The sequence below is a fragment of the Arachis hypogaea genome, chromosome 14 (assembly GCF_003086295.3).
Source record: "Arachis hypogaea cultivar Tifrunner chromosome 14, arahy.Tifrunner.gnm2.J5K5, whole genome shotgun sequence".
Taxonomy (NCBI): Eukaryota; Viridiplantae; Streptophyta; class Magnoliopsida; order Fabales; family Fabaceae; genus Arachis; species Arachis hypogaea.
Genome location: NC_092049.1, coordinates 140550938 through 140574510, shown reverse-complemented (window position 1 = coordinate 140574510; position 23573 = coordinate 140550938). Strand labels below are relative to the sequence as shown.

Here is a 23573-nt window from a genome sequence, read left to right as displayed (position 1 = left end):
ATTTAATACTTACATTTATGTCTATTATAGTATTTTTAAATTTTAAAAGCTATTTTACCAAATACAATTGTTGTTGCTTGTGGTTGTGGTTATTAAAAACAATTTTTAATTTGATTTACCAAATATAAATGCTACAACTTTAAAAAAGTAAAAGCTTTACCAAACTAAACCTAAATGGAATTTGATTAAATCTTAAACACACTAAAAGGATACTACTAAAGCACTTATAACTTACTAGTGCAACCAAAGCAGAAACACTTCATCATCTTTTGCTTGAATGCCATGGACATGGACGTCCACAGTAACAAGAAGAATAACAGAAACATCAGCATCGACGACATACTTCCTGCAGAGTTGGTACGAGGAATCTTAATGAGGATTCCCATAAAAAACCTTGTGCGTCTAAGGTGTGTTTCCAAGCTATGGAACACTTTGATCTCAGACCCCAACTTGCCAAAATCCCATTTTGATCTCTCTCTGGCACCCTCCCATAGACTCCTCCTCTATCCCGACGATTCCACCAAGCCAACAACTGTTGATTTAGATGCACTCTTTCTAGATGGTCCTTCTAAAACATCAACAAATGTCTCTTTCCCTCCCAATAAGGAAAACCAATCAGATGATGGATTCTATATATTCAATTCATGCAGGGGTTTCGTAGCTCTATTCGAAGACCCACATTATATTGTCATATGGAACCCATTAACTAGATCTCACAGAGTATTTTCATGTGAGGGATACAAGAATTATAGTCCTATGCAGAAGCTTCTCAAGCGCTCCGCTATGTTTGGCTTTGGATACGATGCATCAGAAGATGACTACTTGGTCCTTCTCGCTTGGAGGAATACCAGAAAAATGGAAGACTACTTGGGTTTATTTTCTTTGAGAACCAATTCATGGACGACTTCTAAGGTTACACTTCCAAATGACCCTTTAAGGAAGAGAATTATCTCGCTGCCTGGGGTGTTTCTCAATGGGGCTATTCATTGGTGGATTGCCCCTCGTTTTGGTACTGGTGTTGATTCTGGTGGTGCTATTATTCTTGTCTTTGATATGATTGAAAGGCGTTTCTGGGAGATGCCTGTGCCAAAAGAAATAATGACGAATTACCATCCTCCTGGGGCTCTTGTGGAACTGGGAGGGTGCCTAGCCATTTGGTTTACAAATTTCGACAAGAAAACCGACATATGGATTATGAAAGAATATGGAGTGCAGTCATCTTGGACAGCATACAAGATTCCTTGTCTTTTCTTTAGGCCTTTGAACTTATCCAATGATGGGGATATCATTGGATTTGATATCTTAAAATCATGTTTGGCAAAATATAATGTTAATAATGGAGAGATGCTCCAAAGTTGTGGCAAATTTTGTGGTTTGAATGAATTTTGCGTGTATACTGAGAGTTTATTGGCTCTTCCTGATGATTTTATGGAAGGGAAGGAGTAGAAGAAAAAGCCAAGGGTACGTAATGCTTTAGGGAATTAATCAATGTCTTGACTTTTAATTGAGCAATTTTAAGGGTTTAAGTTCTTTTACAATGTCTAATATATGGATGATGTTTTGAACTGCTCTTCATGAAACTTTATTTGTTTTTTGGTTTGTGAGTTTGTTTTGTCATATGATGACGATATGATGATGATGATGATTTTCCTTTACTTTGAATATGAACACTTAAAAGTTAAAATTCAGAGACATCTAGATAGTGTAAATAGCTTATTACATACAATATCTCTTGAGAATTGTATCTAGTATTATTAGATTTGATTGTCCATTTAACTTTCTTCTACTATGTGCATTTCTAATTTTGTCACTAGTTTTCTTCTATACAGGTGTTTGATTTCAGTTTTTTCCTTCCTGCCTACATAAAAAAAATAATAATAATAATTATTTTATGTATTGGAATAAAGTTAGACGTCCAAACGTTTTTTAAATTATGTCTCCAAACAAGTCTCGCGAGATTCTTCTTAGTAAGTACGAGTTGCTGTTACTTACTCTTATTCTTCCTCTTTCTCCTCCTTCGTCATATCCTTCTGCGCGCTTCTTTCTTCAATGTTGTTGTCATCCTCGCTGCGCTGTCTCTGTTGTCGCTGCCACCACCGCCTTCTCCTTATTTTTGTGTTATATGAAAAAAAAATTGTACTATACTATATTCATAAGTTTATATACTATATACAAAAGGTATAAAAACTTGTGTGTTCTATAAGGAAATTTCCATACTCTGTAAAAAGATTCTAGACCGAAAAAGCGCGGAGATTAAAAAAACTAAATAGCATCTTTGTATATATTGTCCATTAATGAACATCTTAGAATTCATCATATATCAATATCAAGAATTAAAACACCTAACAAATGGTAACATGATATTATATAATATATACATGGTTCTACACAGCATATATACCAATCATTGTGTAATAATATATGTATTGACTTAATAGAGATCTCAATGCAAAATGAAAATCGGAAAGCTACACTCAACATGCATGTATAGCAGAAGAAAAAGAAAATTATAGCAGACTTAAGAACTATTAGTAGTACTATTATTGCATATTCACAAAAGATACTACATGTAATACATGACTTGCACCATTTGAATTGTCTATATGTCCTTGAGTTTCCAACATTCATATATGGAATGAAACTCATTTTCAAAGCAAACTCAAAAACAAATATACAAAAGTTTCTTGAAACTCCTTCCACTTTACCTTAGCTTAAAACAACAATCAAGTGGCTAAGTTGGTGCTCTCTTCAGTCCCTTTAACTGAAGAACTCCTGCAGAAAAGATCAGTTTATGAGTAAACTGGTAAAGTCACTATAGTAGACATGGATTTATCAAAACACTTCATCCATCCTAATGGCATATAGCAAAATTAGCAGGGCTAAAATGGCACAAAGCAAAGCATGAAAGAACAATGTTACATACCCTTCTTTCTCCTCAGAGCCATCATTAGGCAGCATCAAGAGACTCTCTGTATAAACAGTATACGAAACGTACCCAATTTGATTACAAGAACGATCAAAACGCATGAGCTTCTCTCCTCTAACATTATATTTCGACATTCCAGGTGATTCATCGAATCCTATAAAATCGCCATCCTCAGACAAGCACACAGGCTCAAAGTAACTGCTAGGAATCTCATAGGAAGTCCAAGAAGACTGCACATTATACTCTTTCATCACCCATATCACAGATTTATCATAATCATCATCATCTTTTTCATAATACAAGGCTAAACACCCTCCCAGTACCGTCAGATGGCAAGGGTAATACCTTCCTACTTGTTCTGGCACTGGAATCTCCAAAAAACCCTTCCTTTTGTTAGTATCAAAGACAAAAATAGTAACAATAGCATCATAATCACCGTCATGATTCAACCAATGAATAGCCCCGTTAAAGAACACCGAAGGTGCCCACTTTTTCCTCCTCTTTAGTTGGTCAGGAATAATAACATCCTCCTTAAAACTACTCCAAGAATTGGACCTCAAGGAGAAGAAATCAAAGTGGCCTTCTTGATTCTTCTTTTCATCATTCCAAGCTAAAACTATCAAGTAATCATCTCTGGTTGTGTCGTACCCAAATCCAAAGAGAAGCTCGCCGCCAAAGGAGTAATAACAATTAGTAGCCATATCGGAAATTTTCGCAATATGATGGCATGAAATAATTCTGTGGGATCCGGTTAACGGGTTCCATATGACGAAAAAGTGTGGGTATTGGTATAAAGCTATGAATCCTCGACATGATCCAAGAACGATGTGATCATCATAATCAGGATCAGAATCGATATCAGCAGCAGCAGGAGAAGGAGGAATCTTTGTTATTGTAGCAGCGGCAGCGTCAGCATAAGTAGCATGGGATAGTGCATCGAGGTCAATGGATCGATGATCAGTTGTAACTTCTGGGATGAAGATGCATCTATGGGTGGGTGCCAGAGAGAGTTCAAAATGAGATTTTGCGAAATTGGGGTTGGAGATGAGATTGTTCCAAAACTTGGAAACACTCTTGACGCGCCCAAGGTGTTTGACGGAAAGTCTCAATAAGATTTGAGTAATCAATTCTGGAGGGAGCATGTCGTTGATGCTTTTGCTGCTGTTGTTGTTTTGCTCCATTGTTGGATCGCACCACTTAGCTTCAATGTTGAATCAATCAATTCTAAGACTCAAAATAGAGACAAAAAAGAAGGTAGATGTCTCCAAGTTAAAATGAAACTGAGGTTCAAGAAGTCAAAATTTGGGTAGTCTTTTTTTTTTTTTTTTTGGGATTTAGCATAGTTATATGCAACAATATAAAGGGGATATGAGAGTCTGACGCCGAATTTTTTTTTTTTTCCATTTTACTCTTGCTATTATAACCCAAAATTATACGAAGTTACAAAATTAGGATAAATTTTTAAAGCAACTACTCAAAATGAAGATGGCAAAAATATCTTTTTATGAAAATATTTGTTAAAAATTGTGACTTATTTATTTAGCCACACTTTAAATAAAGATAATACTTTTAGAACATATCAAAATCTAACCATACAATTCATCATCCAAAGGTCAAAAAAAAATATTTTTATATAAAGATAATTATAAAATCTTCATGGTAATATCCACCATTTTTAAAGTGGTCTTTTAGATTGGTCTGTATATTAATGTTTTTTAATTTTTAGAATTTGTTTGGATGTCACTTTCAAAAAATATCTTTTATTTTTTAAAAGATCTCTTTTACAAAAATAAAAATAATTTTATGTTTAGATATCTTATATAAAAGATCTTTTTATTTATCAGTTGTGTTTAAATAAAATAAGATAAATAAAAATACTTTTTATTCATTATTAGGTAAAAAATATCTTTTTTTAAAAATAAAAAATTTAAAAAAATATATAAATTGTAACTTATTTAAAAAAATTATTTTTTTTTATTTTTCTAATATTTTTACTTTTACAATATCTAATATATGGATGATGTTTTTAACTGCTTTCTTCTTAGAGATACAAATCAAGACCAATCTGAAAAGTGCCAAACTGGAAAGAGATGTAAGAGGGCACCAATTTGGAGAACATGATTCCAATTGTAACTAAAATGTTTGGTCGACAAACTTAGGTGGAAGATGTGTAGCTTCATGAAACTATATTTGTTTTTTGGTTTGTGAGTTTGTTTTGTCATATGATGACGATATGATGATGTTGATTATCCTTTACTTTGAATATGAACACTTAAAATTCAGAGACATCTAAATAGTGTAAATAGCTTATTACATACAATATCTTTTGAGAATTGTATCTAGTATTATTAGATTTGATTGTCCATTTAACTTTCTTCTATTATTTGCATTTGTAATTTTGGTACTAGTTTTCTTCTATACAGGTGTTCAGGATTCTTCTTAGTAAGTACATGTTGTTATTGTTTATTTTTATTCTTTTTCTTCCTCTTCCTTGGTCATCTCTTTCTGCGCACTTCTTTCTTCAGTGTTGTTGTCATCCTCGGCTCCTCGCTGCCGCTGTTTCTGTCGTCGCTGCACCACCGCCTTCTTCTTATTTGTGTGTTGTATGAAAAAAATTTTGTACTATACTATATTCCTAAGTTTATATACTATATACAAAAGGTGTAAAAACTTTTGTGTTCTATAACAAATTTTCCATACTCTGTAAAAGATTCTAGACCGAAAAGGCGCAGAGATTAAAAAAAAAAAAAAGGACTAAATAGCATCTTTGTATATATTGTCCATTAACGAACATCTTAGAATTCATCATATATCCATATCAAGAATTAAAACACCTAACAAATAGTAACATAATATTATATAATATATACATGGTTCTACACAGCATATATACCAATCATTGTGTCATAATATATGTATTGACTAAATAGAGATCTCAATGCAAAATGAAAATCGGAAAGCTACATTCATCATAGGATGTTTGCGGTACAGTTTGGTTCGATTTTAAGAGAAAAAGTCATCCGATCCGAATGTTTAATTTATGTATGGTACAGTTTGAATTAGATGAATTTTTTTTAGAAATTCGATCCGATCCGATTACAAGCAATCTGGATCGGTTTGGATTTGCGGTTTTTTAAATAAAAAAATTAAATACATATAACAAGTCTCAACATCAAATTTTAAATAATCAACAATGACATAACAAGTTTTAACAATATCTTAAAAAGCTAACGATAACATAACAATAGAAATAAAATTATAGGTTAGTTAAAATAAATAAATAAATAATATTTTGAACATAAAATATTTATTAAAAAATAATAATACATGAATAATAGAAAAATGTATAACAAATTGAACATATTATAAGTATAATTGTAAATATAATAATAACATACTAATATTATAGCATATTGTGCGGTTTAGATTGGATTGGATCGGTTATGAAAAGTAGATCCGAAATCTGATCCAATCCAGCCGCTTTGCAAAAAATAGAATCCAATCAAATTCGAATTAGTACGGTTTTAATCAGTTTTCAGTTTAGATCGGATTGAATAAACGGTTTAATTTAAATCGGTTTAGATTTGAACACCACTAATTCATCATGTAATACATGACTTTCACCATTTGAATTGTCTATATGTCCTTAAGTTTCCAACATTCATATATATGGAAAGAAACTCATTTTTAAAGCAAACTCAAAAACAAATATACAAAAGATTCTTGAAACTCCTTCCACTTTACCTCAGCTTAAAACAACAAAATATTAGATTATGAGTAAACTGGTAAAATCACTATAGTAGACATGGATTTATCAAAACACTTCATCCATCATAACGGCATATAGCAAAATTAACAGGGCTAAAATGCCACAAAGCAAAGCATAAAAGGACAATGTTACATACCCTTCTTTCTCCTCAGAGCCATCATTAGGCAGTATCAAGAGACTCTCAGTATAAACAGTATACGAAAAGTACCCAACCTGATCACAAGGACGATCAAAACGCAGGAGCAGCTCTCCTCTAACATTATATTTCGACATTCCATCTGATTCATCGAATCCTATAAAATCGCCATCCTCAGATAAGTACACAGGCTCAAAGTTACTGCTAGGAATCTCATAGGAAGTCCAAGAAGACTGCACGTTGTACTCTTTCATCACCCATATCACACATTTATCATAATCATAATCATATTTATCATTATCATAATACAAGGCTAAACACCCTCCCAGTACAGTCAGACGGCAAGGGTAATCCTTTCCTACTCGTTCTGGCACAGGAATCTCTAACAAACCCTTCCTTTTGCTAGTATCAAAGACAAGAATAGTAACAATAGCATCATAATCACCATCATGATTCAACCAATGAATAGCCCCGTTGTAGAACACCGAAGGTGTCCAATTTTTCCTCCACTTTATTTGGTCAGGAATAATAAAACTACTCCATGAATTGGACCTCAAAGAGAAGAAATCAAGGTGGCCTTCTTTATTCTCCTTTTTATCGTTCCAACCTAAAACTACCAAATAGTCATCTCTGGTTGCGTCGTACCCAAATCCAAAGAGAACCTCGCCCCCAAAGGAGTAATAAGAATTAGTAGCCATATCAGAAATTTTCGCAATATGATGGCATGAAATAATTCTGTGGGATCCAGTTAACGGGTTCCATATGACGAAAAAGTGTGGGTATTGGTATAAAGCTATGAATCCTCGACACGATCCAAGAACGATGTCATCATCAGAATAATTATCAGAAGGAGGAATCTTTGTTATTGTAGCGGCGGCAGCGTCAGCATCAGTAGCATGGGATAGTGCATCGAGGTCAATGGATCGATGATCAATTGTAACTTCTGGGATGAAGATGCATCTATGGGAGGGTGCGAGAGAGAGTTCAAAATGAGATTTTGCGAAATTGGGATCGGAGATGAGATTATTCCAAAGCTTGGAAACACTCTTGACGCACCCAAGGTGTTTGACTGAAAGTCTCAATAAGATTTGAGTTATCAATTCTGGAGGGAGCATGTCGTTGATGCTTTGGCTGTTGTTGTTTTGCTCCATTGTTGGATCACACCACTTAACTATGGTTGAAGTAGGAATTCTTTAAAAATAATACAATATTCAGTTTTTTATTATAATAATTTTAAAAAAATAAAATAAATACAATTAAAAATTATGAATAAATTTAATATTTTTTAAAATTAAATGCATATTTAAAATAATATCTAAATAAATTTAACATTTAAAATTTAAATTTTAAATATATTTAATTATTAATATATTATAATTTAAATATACATCTAAAAATTAAATTATTTAAAATTTAAAATTTTAATTTTAAAATTCTAAAATAAATCTTAAATCATCTAATTATATTTATTAGATAGATTTTTTTATGTGTTCTACAAATATTTTGAGTACGACTATATTATTTTATATACGTAATAAACTTACGAAATAAACTAATTTTAAACATTAGCTAAAACACTAAGCAATAACATCAGCAAAAAAATTAAAATAAATAAATACTAATGCTCAAATAAATAATAAAAATTTCAACTAATACTATGATAATACATGTTAGATATATTTTTATTCATAAGATATAAAAAATTTAAATTAATTATTGATTTTAATAATTTTGAAAACGTTAATGTTCAAATAAGTAACGAATAAATCTAACTAATGATAAAATAATAAATATTAGATGCATTTTATTAAATCAAATATCAAAAAATTAATTGTATTTTTAGTGTTTATATTTAAATGCTAGAATTTATAATTTTGGATGTGTTTCAAAAATAATTTATATATAATATCATATTTTTAGATGTGTTATAATTAGGAAAAAAAAAAACAGCTTTTATGAACATACCATCTAAATATTCTTAATTAAACTTTTAAATTTTGGATGTGTTTCAAAATAATTTATATATAACATCGTATTTTTAGATGTGTTATAATTAAAAAATATATGAATATACCATCTACATCTTCTTACTTAAATTTTTTATTTTTTGTGCATCTTTAATCAAACTAATTAACTATGAATTACTTTATTTGAAAACATTAATGTTAAAAATAAGTAATGAAAAAATCTAACTAATAATTAAATAATAAATATTAGTTGCATTTTATCGGATAAAAAATCAAAAGATTAATTGTATTATTAACGTTTATATTTAAATTCTATAATTTTATGAGTTTGGATGTGTTTTAAAAATATTTTGTATATAACATCATACTATTAGATGTGTTATAATTAAAAAAAAATTATGAACATACTATCTACGTTTTTTTACTTAAATTTTTTATTTTTTGTTCTTTTTCACTTAAACTAATTAAGTACAAATTATTTTATTGATATTAACTCTATTATTAAAACTAAATAAGAAAACTGTGTTAAGATTAAATAAAAATAGATTATTATGTTTATTTTTAAATAACAATTATGTTTATTTATGTTTTATCTGATACTCCACTTGCAGAAGATGACTATGACCCATTTAAATTTGTCTTCCACATCATATTTTTTATGTTTGTTATCTGTGTTGGCATTGGAAAAGAAAAAAATTTTATAAACACAAATATAGTAGAATGGAACCACAAGAAATAGCCTTTAACAATAGTAGTCATAAGATTTTAAAAATTTAAAGTGCGTCAGTTACTCCTTTTATTTCGGAACTATATACAGGTACAATCACATAAATAAGGGCGCAAATAATAATAATAATAATAATAATAATAATAATAAAAGAAGAAGAAGAAAGTGGCTCTTCTATTGGCAGGGCTCACTTGAACTCGTTTGTTGGCTTGTTTGGTAGCTCGGTATTCTATATAATCATATTAAGAATAGATAAAAATGCCTCCTCTAACCCGCTATCAAATCAATAGCTTTAGGTGATCCTTATCGTTTAGACGAAAGCCGGGAGAAGACAGGCCTCACCTCGTGAACCATCCCTCGCTTGGAACAGAATCTCACTCCCCTCTGGTTGAGCTCTAAAACAAAAGAGAATGGTGTTATCACATTTAAGTAGGGGTGGAAAAATGTCTCATGGCCTGTCAGGGTCCTGCAGCCTGATTTGTGTTTAGTCTGGTCTGGCCTGACCTGTTATAAAATAAGTACAGATTCAGGCTGTTATAAAGGCTTTATTATGTTAATAGGTCAGGCCCAAACTTACTAATTAGCCTAATCTGACCTGGCCTGTCAGACCTGTCTAAACCATTTAATACATAATTATATATATAAATAATTTTTTTATTATTAACAAAATAATGAGATATTTTAAATTTATTATATTTAATTATAAATAGTTTTGTATATTTTAAATACTTTAAAGTTTAAAAATTTTTATAAATATTAAATATGACATTTTATATATAAATATATTTATTAAAAATATTTTTTTAAATAATATTTTATTTTTGTAAAAAAAAATTAACAGGCCTTTTAACAGGCTTCAGGTCAGGCCAGATTGAATAACAGGTCAGACTTAGTACTTTGAAAAAAGCTTATAGCAGGCTGCAGGCCAGACTCAGGTCAATCAACCAGGCCTGTTAAGAGCAAAGCCTGGCCTGGCCTGGCCTGTTTCCACCCCTACATTTAAGAATGTAACGTAAAAGAAAGAAAAAAACCCATATTTTTTATACGAAGTTACATAAAAAAAGAATAATTAAATAATATTAAAAGTTAACCAAAGACTAATTTTTATCGTACAAATAATATTTTTCATGCAACAATATACAGGGGATATGAGAGTCTAACGTCGAATTTGTTTTTTCATTTTACTCTTACAATTATAACCCAAAATTATATGAAGTTACAAAATTAGGATAAATTTTTAAAATGGTCTTCTAGATTTGGTCTATGTATCATTGTTGTTCTGCACTTTTTAATGGTCAATGCTAAGGTGAGGAAGCAATTTTTTTTTCTTCACCTGTTGAAAACGTACGTGGGTAAACAATAAATGAATGCGTGTGGTGTGTGTCTTGATGGAGGAGATAAGATCTGCAAACTATCAATATCTATGTTGCGTGTTAATAAAAAAGAATTAATTAAGTGAAACTGATTAATAGTTAATATTGTTAATTAAGAGCGTGGATTTTTTTTACTGGACTTCGAATGTTTTTGTTATTTGGTTGGTCTCGAGCTGATTGTTACTGATTTTGATGAATGTGATCATTTATTTGTTTCATATGAAAATTAGGCTTAGAAAAAAAATAACTGAATGTAAATTAAAAATATGGATTTAGTTTGATAAAAAAAATTTCACACAGAACAATGTAGGAAATGTTATTGAAATTAAAAATTAAATAGATTGAATTTAAAATTAATAATTTAATGAGATTCAATTTGATAAAAATAAACGTACTGCTATTATTTTTGTCGTATAATTAATTATGTTCATTCGTAAATAATTATTTATTTTTATTTTGGAAATAATTATTTTTTGTAATATACATAAAAAATCAATTTTTTTATCTTTATGATAATATAAATAGAGAGTTTTTATTATGTTAACATGACGCTCATACATTAAATTTAAAAATTATTTACTTAGGTGTTGTCACTTGAAATCTTTAAAATTTTATTTATAAATTATAAATTATTATTTTTTTAGATTGTCATTTTTTGAATTTTTAAATATGCTTTATTAGGTTATTAGATATTTAGTTTTTAATATTATTGAACTAATTTTAAAAAATTATTTATAAATTATTTACGTAAATTGTTATTTTTTAATTTTTAAATTATAATTATATTTTATTTTTATTATATAATTATTACTCTTTTATTAAAAAAAACAAATAAATTATAATTTTTGAAGAAACTAAGTTCACTTAATAACTAATATGGATTTAAACCAACGTATTATTATGCACAAATTTCTGGAATCGTCAAGTATCTTATAATGGTGAATTATACTGTAAAGATATAAGTTTACAGATTTTTTTCATGGGATGAAAGAGAGATTAAAAAAGGTAGGACTCACACTTTGAATAACAATAAAATAATAAAAAATAATTATAAAAAGAATTTATTTTCTCTCTCTATATCACTTCAATCTGTATAGTAGAGTACCATTCCTATAATATGGATTTAGTATTGTGAATTTTGACACTCTCAATGCTCCTGAATTTGATTACACCTAATTGGTTGGTAAGTTTATTGTTTTAGAAAAAATAAATTCATTGATAAATTTATTTATTTCATCGATTTTTTCTTAGCAAACTTATTGACAACAAACTATTTTTATCATTTTAAGTTATTTGCTTAGGTTGTTACTTTTTTAAATTCTAAGTTATTTGCATTTTATTCCTTTAAATTATTATTTATTATTTATTTAGGTTGTTATTTTTTAATTTTAAGTTATTTGCTTAGGTTATTTTGCTTAGGTTGTTATTTTTTAAATGTTTAATTATTTTGTTGGTTCCTGTAGCTTCACCAAATTTTTAATTAGGTTCCTATACTTTTTTTTCAATTAGGTCCCTACACTATTTTTAATTTTGTAATTACGTCATTTTCATGTTAAAAATATTAAAATTAACATAATATTTTTATCAAAATACATGCAGTCAAATATTAAATTAAGTTTTTAATTATAAATATCTTCAATTTAAGAAGAAATATTCAGTTAACTCTAATATTTTTTACACTAGGAAGAACTTAATTACAAAATTAAAGTAGTGTAGGGACCCAATTGAAAGAAAAAAAGTATAGGACCTAATTAACAATTTGGTGAAACTATAGGAACCAACAAAGTAATTAAACCTTTAAAAAGTAACAACCTAAGCAAAACAACCTAAGCAAATAACTTAAAATTAAAAATAACAACCTAAATAAATAATAAATAATAATTTAAAAGAATAAAATGCAAATAATTTATAATTTAAAAAGTAACAACCTAAGCAAATAACTTAAAATGATAAAAAGAGTTTGTTGTCAATAAGTTTGCTAAGAAAAAATCGATGAAATAAATAAATTTATCAATAAATTTATTTTTTCTAAAACAATAAACTTACGAACCAATTAGGTGTAATCAAATTCAGGAGTATTGAGAGTGTCAAAACTCACAAAACTAAATCCATATTATAAGATCCCTGGCGATTCTGGAAGTCTATGCATATCGATACGTTGGTTCAAATCCATATTAGTTATTATGTGAACTTAGTTTCTTCAAAAATTATAATTTATTTATTTTTTCTTTAAATAAAAGAGTAATAATTATATAATAAGAATAAAATGTAACTATAATTTAAAAATTTAAAAAATAAATAATTTATAAATAATTTTTTTAAAATTAATTTAATAATATTAAAAACTAAATATCTAATAACCTAATAAAGCGTATTTAAAAATTTAAAAAGTGACAATCTAAAAAAAATAATTTATAATTTATAAATAAAATTTTAAAAATTTTGAGTGAGAATACCTAAGCAAATAATTGTTAAACTTAATGTATGAACGTCATGTTAACATAATAAAAACTCTCTATTTGTATTTATATTACCATAAAGATAGAAGATTTGATTTTTTTTCTTATGTATATTACAAAAAATAATTATTTCCAAAACAAAAAAAATAATTATTTACGAATGAACATAATTAATTATACGACAAAAATAATATCAAATTATCAGTACATTTATTTTTATCAAATTGAATCCCATTAAATTATTAATTTAAATTTAATCTATTTAATTTTTAATTTCAATAACATTTTTTACATTGTTCTGTGTGAAAAATTTTTTATCACACTAAATCTATATTTTTAATTTACATTCAGTTTTTTTTTTTTCCTAAGCCTAAATCAACTCAACTATTTATTTGGAAAGCTCTCCATGGCCGATTTCCGGTGCTTGCTCAGATCATCACCGCATCCCATCTATATCACCAATATGCCCTTGCTGTCATGAAGCAACGGAAACAGTCACTCATTGTTTGATCGATTGCTCTAGAATTAAAGACGTATGGTCTCAGAGTTATCTTTGTGACTGTCTTCCCCCTCAGAGTTCTAACGACTTTGGACATGGTGGACTGCATCAACAGAGATACTTAACCCGTTGAAGAATGCTGATCGTAATCCTCAATTGCTTGCCATCATTTGCTGGAACTGCTGAAAAGCTCGCAACCAGTTAATTTTTCAAGGTTCTACTTCTATGCCGTCTGCCATTCTAGCAAGCTTTGTCAAGTTGCTTCGTGAAATCCAAAGAACTCCCAGTTTAGGTCGTCATCTCCATGAGACAAGCTCTTAGTTAGATTCAATTTGATTTATCATTATTTCTTCTTTAAGATTTTTTTTCGTTTTTCGACCACGCACCATTGGATGAATACCTTCAGTGTAATATTTTTGGAAAATTCCACCTTTTACTATGCTGTTCTACTTTTGGACATCTTTATATTTTATTTTTTAATAATTAATGAAATATAACCTATTATCTTTAGAAAAAAAATCAACTCAACTAGATAACAAAAACATTCAAGGTCCAATAAAAAAAGCCCACAATCTTAATAATAACATTAATCATTAATCAGTTTCACTTAATTAATTATTTTCTATCAATACGCAACACAGATTTGATAGTTTGCAGATCTTGTCCTCTTCCATCAAGACCCACACTACACGCGTACATTTATCGTTTGCCCACGTACATTTAACAGGTGAGGAAAAAAATTGCTTCCTCACCGTAGCATTACCCCTTTTTAATTGCATTAAATATATCTTTCAGTTTGAATTTCAGACTACATACAGATCTCTTTATCTAATTTCGGTGTGAGTCAGCAAGTGAAATGTTGACCTGGCACTGTCACTGCTGCGTAGGCGTGAAATGAAAAAAAAATAGCATTGTATTATTGTGTAGGGGTATTAAAAAATTTCTTAGATAAAGATGATCATTTACAATTCTTTCTTCTTTTTTTTCTTAAACTATTTCGTCTCCTCCTCTTTCAAAGAATGTCGTGACGGTAGTATGAGTTTGTTAGCACAAAAAAAAAAGACGTCAACCATAGGAAGCTGGTGAAGTTGAGGGTACCAACATCGTGAATATAAATGAAGTTAGTAATATTGTTACCGACTGAACAAAATTTTGGATACTCATTGATCCTTTTTTATTTGAGTTATTTTTTTAGGTGATTTCATCATTTGCATTTGCTGTTTTTTTATATTACTATGTTGTTAGATTTTTTGTGATTATTATATTAAGGTGGGATTTTGTTCGTTCTGTTTTTGATGTGATGTTGTTAGATTTTTTGTGATTATTATATTAAGGTGGGATTTTGTTCGTTCTGTTTTTGATGTATGAAACGTGATATTTTTTCTATTAATGTTACTCATATAGAGTTGTGATACACTGTTAGTAGTACTGCATGTGTTTAATTAGTTTATTTATAAATGTTTCAGGTGGATGAAGTTTTGGATATTATATTTTATCATGGAAGAATTTTTGAAAAAGATGTTGACAAAAAAGTAGATTATTATCGTGATAATAGAAGCTGCTTGAATGATTTTGAGGTGGATAAATTGAATATATTTTATCTAAAAATTAAAATTACTTTAAGAAATTAGATTATGATAAAATAATAAAGAAAGTTTGGTGGCTTATACATGGGAAAAATATGGAAATGAGTTTGAAGAAGTTAAACACTAATGTAGACAATGACGGATCCAAAAATTTTGATAATAAAGACGAAATATATATAATATTATAATAATTTTTATAATCGGTGGTAAGAGCAAATAAATGAAAGTGATAAAGCTGATAGGAATGAATGGATAATTTGTGGTGGCGAATGCTTTATTAGGTGTCATTGATTAATAATTAAAAGTGGTATATGTAACAATTATATATATATATATGGATCGCACTAATGTAAAGATTCATTATATAAAGATTTTGTACAGATATATTTTATAATTAAAATTAGGGGTTAAGTATGCTTTTGGTCCCAAAAATTTTGCGTCAGAATCGAACTCGTCCCTCTTCTAATTTTCGATTTAGAATCGTCCTTAACGTTTTTTTTCGTATTAAAATCGTCCTTTTAATTTTTTTGGACAAAAATATCCTCACCACTACCAACACAATTACCTCTTCCACCACCACCACCACCAACACCAACACCACCGTCACAACCAGCACCACCACCACCACCAACACCAACACCAACATCAACACCAATACCAACACTAAGAACACCAAACAACAGCAACTTCTTCCATTAACAGCAATTCAGAAATCAATCAACAACAATTCAGAAATCAAAACAAGAACAAAACCAATAATGATTAAACAAATCAAATCATATTCAACAAATCAAGAAACAGAAGACGAAGCAAAAACAGAGATCGAAGCAAGAAGCAGAGGCGGCGAGGGGCAGCGGCGAGGAGCAGCGGAGCGGAAGCCGACGAGGACGAGGAGGTCACGGCGGCAACGACGAGGACGAGGCGGCGACGACGAGGGCGAGGAGGAGGAGCAGAAACGGCTCGACGAGGAGGGCGAGGCGCGAGGGCGAGGCGGTGACGATGACGTCGGCGAGGAGCAACGAGGAGCGGCGGCGGCGAGGACCCCTTCTCTCCCCCCTCCTCCTTGTCCCCCCCCCTCTTTTCTTTCTCTCCCCACCCTCCGCTTCTCTGTATCCCTTTCTCTCCTTTCTTTCAGCGACGGCAGCTCCAAGCTTCGCCGGCGCCGTCTCCCCCCCCTCCCCCTCCCCCTCCCCTCCCCCTTCGTATACTCTTTTCTCCCCCATGCGTTTTCTTCCCTCCCTAACACGCGTTTTTTTTTTTTATTTATAACTTATTATTAAAATAGGAATAGGGATAGTTTAGGAATTAAATTAAAAATTTAAATAAAAATGATGATTCTAATATGAAAAAAAAAGTTAAGGACGATTCTAAATCGAAAATTAGAAGAGGGACAGTTTCGATTCTGGTGCAAAATTTTTGGAATCAAAACCATATTTAACCCTTAAAATTAGTGATACGTGTCCTTTTTTTTCTATTAAACTAAATTCTAATGCAAATGCGAAAGCTGTAATTATAGTACAGTACAAATATTTGCAGATTGTTAAATGTTAATTACTAACTCCTTTTAAAAATAGTTGACGCCGTTAAAACTGTTACTAATTACACTTTCTTTTTCTTAATAGCTGGACGCACCAAATTTTTCAAGCAATACAACGATTATGACTTTCTTCGTTTGGACTATCGACTCAAGTTTATTTTCTTTTTTCTTTTCCTAATGTAATATACTAGTAGATAAAATAATCTATAGCTATATGGCGGTAAAATAATATATATATATATATATATATATATATATATATATATATATATATTCTCATTACAAAATGTTTTGTTTTAGTAAACCAATTATTTTTTCATTTAGTTAGTATATTGTTTAGAAAATGGAAAGATAATTTAAATAGTAATTTTGGAATGTTGATTATATTATTTGTGGATAAATTTATGATTATTACAAGATTTATCTATTATAATAAATCTAGAATATTCGTAAATTTAGAATTTATTTGGGTGAGTTTATAAAACAAAATTAATTATCTTTATTCAAAAAATTATTTTAAAAAATAAAAATAATTTTATGTTTAAATATTTCATATAAAAAATATTTTTATTTATAAATTATATTAAAATACAATGATATAAAAATATTTTTTATTTATTATTATGTGAAAAATATTTTTTAAAGTAAAGTAATTTTAAATTGTATAATTTTTAGTTGAATAACGGAAGAAAAACACAAAAAATTTGTTAAAAGGCACAAAAAAAATTTAGTTCATTCCATAATACATAAATTATTTTTAATTATGCAGATTGTTTAGTTGAATAATACCAAAAAAAAATCCATGAATTTTAATAAAAATACAAATAATTAATTAAACAATATTGTGGAAATGTTAGTTCAGAGAGAGGGAAGGTTCAAGAACAGAGGAAAGTTTACAGAGGAAGCCCTAGGTCAAAAGCAAGTTACTTCTGACTAAGGCAAGAAAAAATGAGACTTACAAGAGCAAAAACTCAAAACTCTAATTACTCCATCTACTATATATACTTCCTTAACTAAATCTGCTAACTAACCGTTCACCACTATTAACAGCTGTATAACAAACTTTTCCAAAACTGCAAAGTGTGTAACTAACTTGCTAATTAATCTGACTCCTCATGTGATAGCCCCTCTCAAGTTGGAATTGGCAAAATCAACCATTCCAAGCTTGCTATGACATCTCTCAAAAATGCTTGGAGCTAGAGCCTTTGTAAATATGTCTGCAGTTTGGTTTGCAGTGGAGATTGGGAGTAATTTGATAACCTTTTCTTGCCATTTATCTCTCACTATATGACAATCCATCTCAATGTGCTTTGTTCTCTCATGGAAGACTGGGTTTGCTGCAATGTGTAATGCTGATTGGTTGTCGCAATATATGGCTATTGGCTTCTCCAACTTCACTTTCAAGTCTTGCAAGATGTAGGTCAGCCACTGAGCTTCCCTAGTTGCCATTGCTAATGCCCTGTACTCTGCTTCACATGATGAACTTGCAACTGTATTTTGTTTCTTACTCTTCCAAGATACAATTGAAGTTCCCAAAAAAAAACAATACCCAGATATTGATCTTCTACTATCCGAACATGTCCCCCAATCACTGTCTGAGTATCCCGCTGGCTCTAAGTCTGAATGAGCTGAGAACATCAACCCAAGTGCTGGTGCTCCCTTGAGATACCTTAATACTCTAATGGCAGCTTCAAAGTGTTTATCTGTGGCACAATCCAAGAATTGACTGAGTTTTCCAACTGCATATCCAATCTCCGGTCTGGTGTTGGTCAAGTACAACAGTTTTCCAACTAACTTCCTGTATTCTGAAGTTGAGCTTAATGGAGTTCCAGAATTCTTTGACAATGGCATTGTGTAGTCCATAGGTGTCGAAACTGTTTTGGCTTCGAGTAACCCATACTCTTTGAGAAGGTCGATGCAATATTTTCTCTGACATACAGTGATGCCCCTCCTGCATCGAGCCACCTCCAACCCCAAGAAGAATTTAAGCTCTCCCAGGTCCTTGATTTTGAATAGCTCATGCAAGTGATGCTTGATGAATTCAATCTCCGTTAAATCTGTCCCTGTTACAATCAAATCGTCAACATAGACTAAAATAACAGTGAATCCTCCTTTTGAATCTTTAGTGAACAGGCTGTAATCATTTCTGGATTGTTGGAAGCCAACTGCTCTTAGAGCATCACACAACTTTGAATTCCACTGCCTGCTTGCCTGTTTTAGGCCATAAAGAGATCTGTCCAACCTACACACCATGTTTGGTGAAGAAACATTCAACCCGGGTGGAGGTTTCATGTAAACTTCCTCCAAAAGATCACCATGTAAGAAGGCCGTATTTACATCTAGTTGATGTAAGTGCCAGTTCTGCATAGCTGCAATGGATAGCACAATCCGCAATGTACTCATCTTCACTACTGGACTATAGGTTTCGAAATAATCAACACCAGCAGTTTGTGTAAAGCCCTGTGCCACCAACCTGGCTTTGTATCTGTCAATGCTACCATCAGAATTCATTTTGAGCTTGAACACCCATTTGCAGCCTACCGCCTTTTTTCCATTAGGTAGAGAAGTCAAAGTCCAAGTCTTATTTTCTTTCAATGCAGAGAGTTCAGCCTCAATTGCCGCTTGCCAACATGGATCACTGATGGCCTCAGCATAGCATTGTGGTTCTTTAATGGGATTTGGCAATAGAGGGTTTGTAGAGTGTTGAATTTGTATATTATGAAATTGAGACTGTGACTCACAAAAGAGAATAGTTGACTCTTCAAAAAAATTTTCAAAAACTTTAGGATAAAAATCTTGTAAAATTCCAGGATTGAATTGAAGATTATTGATGTAGTTGTGATTTATATCCGATGCAGTGGTCATACAATGATAGTCTGCTAAATATGATGGTTTTCTCCTGATCCTATTTGATTGTCTAATGTCTAAGTGTTGATGTGTTTGTGCTGGTGCATTGTATATGATCGAGCTGTCATTTCCAATGGTTTCATGAGATGCTGATGGATAATTGTATTCTGGTCGTATCACAGAACTTGATAGATGCAGGTCTTGTCTAGTTGAATGAACTAAAGAGCCATGTGATGTATGTGATGAATCATTGAATGAATTAGATGAATGCAAGTATGTTCCATTTGAGTGGTTTAAAGGGGCTTGTGGTGTATGTGAGGGCTCAATGAATGGATCCTCAAAATTTACCATGATACTTGGTTTTGGAGTTAGTGTCATAGTGTCAGATACTTGGTTATTGCCATTGTTGAAATATGATAGAAAGGGAAATTCATGCTCATAGAAGTATGTGTCTCTAGATAAGAATATCTTCTTTTCATTTAAATCATACAAGATGTAACCCTTAACTCCACTTTGATATCCTAGAAACACACACTTCTTTGCTCTTCCATCCAATTTGGATCTGGCCGCCGTTCAGTTGAGGCATAACAAGCACCAAAGACCTTCAAATAACCCAAGTCTGGTAACTTTCCTTTTAAAATTTGATAAGGTGAAGTGTTTTTCAGCAATGCACTTGGAATCCTATTAATCAAATGAATCGCATGTGCTGCTGCAAAATTCCAAAAACGTTTTGGCAAGTTAGACTGAAACAACAAAGCTCTTGTGACAGTCAAGATATGTTGATGTTTCCTCTCCACAATGCCATTTTGTTGAGGAGTCTCAACACAAGAAGTTTGATGCAAAATTCCTTTTGAAGCAAAAAATTTTAAAAGTTTAAATTCAGGTCCATTATCTGACCTAATGCATTTTATTCTTGTATCAAATTGTGTCTCAATCATGTTTACAAAATTCTGAATTAAAATTCCAGTTTCACTCTTGGTTTTCATGAAGAACAACCAAGTGAACCTACTTTTATCTTCAACTACTGTCAAAAAATATCTATGACCTGACAAAGTTGCTGTACCTATAGGTCCCCATATATCCATGTGCACTATGTCAAACAATTTTTCTGATTTTGTAAGTCTTATTGGAAATGGTAATCTTTTTTGTTTGGCATAGTGACACGGATCACAAGGTTTATTGCAATTTGTGTTTTTCAGGAACTCATAGTCCCTTTTCATTACATTTATTCTCTCATTTGGCAGGTGCCCAAGTCTGAGATGCCACAGAGTGCTTTCAGCAGTTTGTGAGGGTTGTGAGATGTGTGTTGTGAGTGCAGATGCATGCGCAATGTTGTTATGTGTAGCTGGAACAGGAATTAGACTTTCAAATGCATAGAGTCCCATTCTTTGTTCAGCTACACCAATAATCTTCGTGGTAGCTTTGTCCTGAATTTCACAATTATCCTCATCAAAAACCAATTTGCATTTTAAATCTTTAGTCAACTTTGACACAGCAATCAGATTAAACTTAAAGTTTGGTATGAAAAACACATGGTTCAAGAAAAACTGGTCTGAAAACATCACCTTTCCTGCTAATTTGGCTATGGTGTGTGAACCATCTGGCATATTTATCAAAACAGGTTTAATTTCTTCAAGAGTTTGAAAGGACTTAGTTGAAAAAGCAACATGGTTAGTAGCCCCTGAGTCAATTACCCAGGAACCTGGAGAAAATACTGAAAGAGACATGATGTATGAAATACCTTCATTGGATGGAAGAGTTGTGGTATAGATCTGGTTAATGCTATGCCTTGGTTGTGCATCCTGTTGGTTCAAACAGACACTTGGTGCTTCTCTCTGTTCTGAATTAAAATCAAACTTCGAATTTGCTTCACTATCCTTTTGGATTTCATTGCTGATTTCATCACTGCTCTCATCAGCTATCACATTATTGATTGCATTCCCACTGCCTCCATTTTTCAAGTGTGGGGGAAATCCATGTTTCCTATAACAAACATCCACCAAATGACCATTCTTGCCACAGAATGTGCAGTACCTTGAGTTTCTTCCACCTCTTCCAGGATTTCCTCTTCCAATTCCTGATCTGCCTCTGCCTCTTCCTCTAAAACCTCCAGAATTTGCCATTAAAATGCTGTCTTCTACCATCTCACCCGCGTTCAGTTGCCTTTCTTGTTGCAGCAACAAAGAAAACGCTTCATCTATACCTGGCAGTGGCTTTGTCATCATGAGCTGCGATCTCGCAGTGGAGAATTGTTCATTCATCCCCCTTAGGAGCCTCACGACACAAGAATCCTCTTTGTATCCTCTAACCACGCTGTATTCACAATTGCATCTTCCTCTACAGTGAGAGCACTGAGGGATTGGGCGATAGTTATCCAATTCTTCCCAAATTCTTTTCAATTTCGTGTAGTATCCCGTGATCGAGAGATCACCTTGCTTCACAGCGAATAACTCTTCTTCTAGCTCAGCAATTCTGAAGATATCACCTTGTTGATACCTGTGTTGTAGCTCCTTCCAAAGCTCCATGGCTGAATCGATCCATAGCACACTTTGAGCAATTTCTGAACTCAAAGATAGGCTTATCCATGAAATCACATAGGTATTGCACCTTTCCCACGCTTCAAACAAAGAATCACTACTTTCTGGTTTCTCAATTGAGCCATCTATGAATTTTACTTTGTTCTTCGATCTCAACGCACGCCACATCGCTCTTTCCCAAAGATGATAGTTGTTCGTTCCAAGAATTGTAGAGATTAATGGTGTACCTGGACTTTCTCCAGGATGAAGGAAATACGGACTTGTAGGATCCAGAGATGGATTCATCGCTGTTCTGTTATGACTTTGCAAGATATTGATCTGATTCACCAGATTCGCGAGCGTTTGAACGTCAATTGGCGAAAATGACGATGCTGAGTTGCCTGAGGATGCTGAGTCGCGATCCATGGTTTGAATCTTCAAGGATTCTGGTTCTGCTCAATGCTCCTTCCAATTTTCGCTGTTAATTCCTTCTTTCTCCCTTCCACGCTCACCGCACCATGTGGAAATGTTAGTTCAGAGAGAGGGAAGGTTCAAGAACAGAGGAAAGTTTACAGAGGAAGCCCTAGGTCAAAAGCAAGTTACTTCTGACTAAGGCAAGAAAAAATGAGACTTACAAGAGCAAAAACTCAAAACTCTAATTACTCCATCTACTATATATACTTCCTTAACTAAATCTGCTAACTAACCGTTCACCACTATTAACAGCTGTATAACAAACTTTTCCAAAACTGCAAAGTGTGTAACTAACTTGCTAATTAATCTGACTCCTCATGTGATAAATATAAAAAAATTAGTTGAATAATACAAAAATATAATTTAAGTAACACAAAAATTATAATCATAAGTTTTTAATTCAAGTTGTACATATGATATAAGACCTTGTATAAGATATATTCTGCATTATATTAAAGAATTATTATGACAATTACGATATTTTTTAGGAAGAGCGGATAAAACCAACAAAATAAAAAATTATTATATTTATTGAAAATTTTAAATTTTTTCTATACTATGTACGTATATGTAATTTCAGATTTAACTCAATAAAATAAAATTTAAAAAAGACATTCTCGTTCTAATGCGTGTATTTTATAAGTGATTGTCGTTACAATTTAAATTTTGTACATATCTATGAAACTATTATTAAATTTAAATATAAAAAATATTTAATTATTATAAAATTTATTTAAAAGTCTTAGTTAATTTAAAT

At 31.3% G+C, this 23573-nt stretch overlaps 3 protein-coding genes and 1 long non-coding RNA gene across 5 annotated transcripts; 1 reads left to right on the top strand and 3 right to left on the bottom strand.

The window, feature by feature from the left end:
- The first annotated feature begins 282 nt into the window (after positions 1-282).
- Positions 283-1446, top strand: LOC112743409 (F-box/kelch-repeat protein At3g06240-like). Its single transcript, XM_025792622.1, has one exon. It carries the CDS (start codon positions 283-285, stop codon positions 1444-1446), a length of 1164 nt encoding a protein of 387 aa, XP_025648407.1.
- A 426-nt stretch (positions 1447-1872) lies between these two features.
- On the bottom strand, positions 1873-4310 carry LOC112744734 (F-box/kelch-repeat protein At3g23880-like). 2 transcript variants are annotated; one of them, XM_072215268.1, is made up of 3 exons: positions 2924-4247; positions 2706-2772; positions 1873-2139 (listed from the first exon to the last, which is right to left on the bottom strand). In XM_072215268.1, exons 1-2 carry the CDS (start codon positions 4105-4107, stop codon positions 2724-2726), a joined length of 1233 nt encoding a protein of 410 aa, XP_072071369.1. In that variant the 5' UTR covers positions 4108-4247; the 3' UTR covers positions 1873-2139; positions 2706-2723. The 2 variants fall into 2 exon arrangements, with proteins under 2 accessions (XP_072071369.1, XP_025650218.1); XM_025794433.3 differs by lacking the exon at positions 1873-2139 and having other exon boundaries at positions 2508-2772; positions 2924-4310.
- Positions 4311-6740: 2430 nt separating this feature from the next.
- LOC112743408 (F-box/kelch-repeat protein At3g06240-like) lies at positions 6741-7982 on the bottom strand. Its single transcript, XM_025792621.1, has one exon. It carries the CDS (start codon positions 7980-7982, stop codon positions 6741-6743), a length of 1242 nt encoding a protein of 413 aa, XP_025648406.1.
- Positions 7983-20727: 12745 nt separating this feature from the next.
- On the bottom strand, positions 20728-21724 carry LOC140178911 (uncharacterized). The gene is made up of 2 exons (XR_011871903.1): positions 21568-21724; positions 20728-21253 (listed from the first exon to the last, which is right to left on the bottom strand). It is a non-coding gene; the product is annotated as an uncharacterized lncRNA (long non-coding RNA).
- Positions 21725-23573: the final 1849 nt, after the last annotated feature.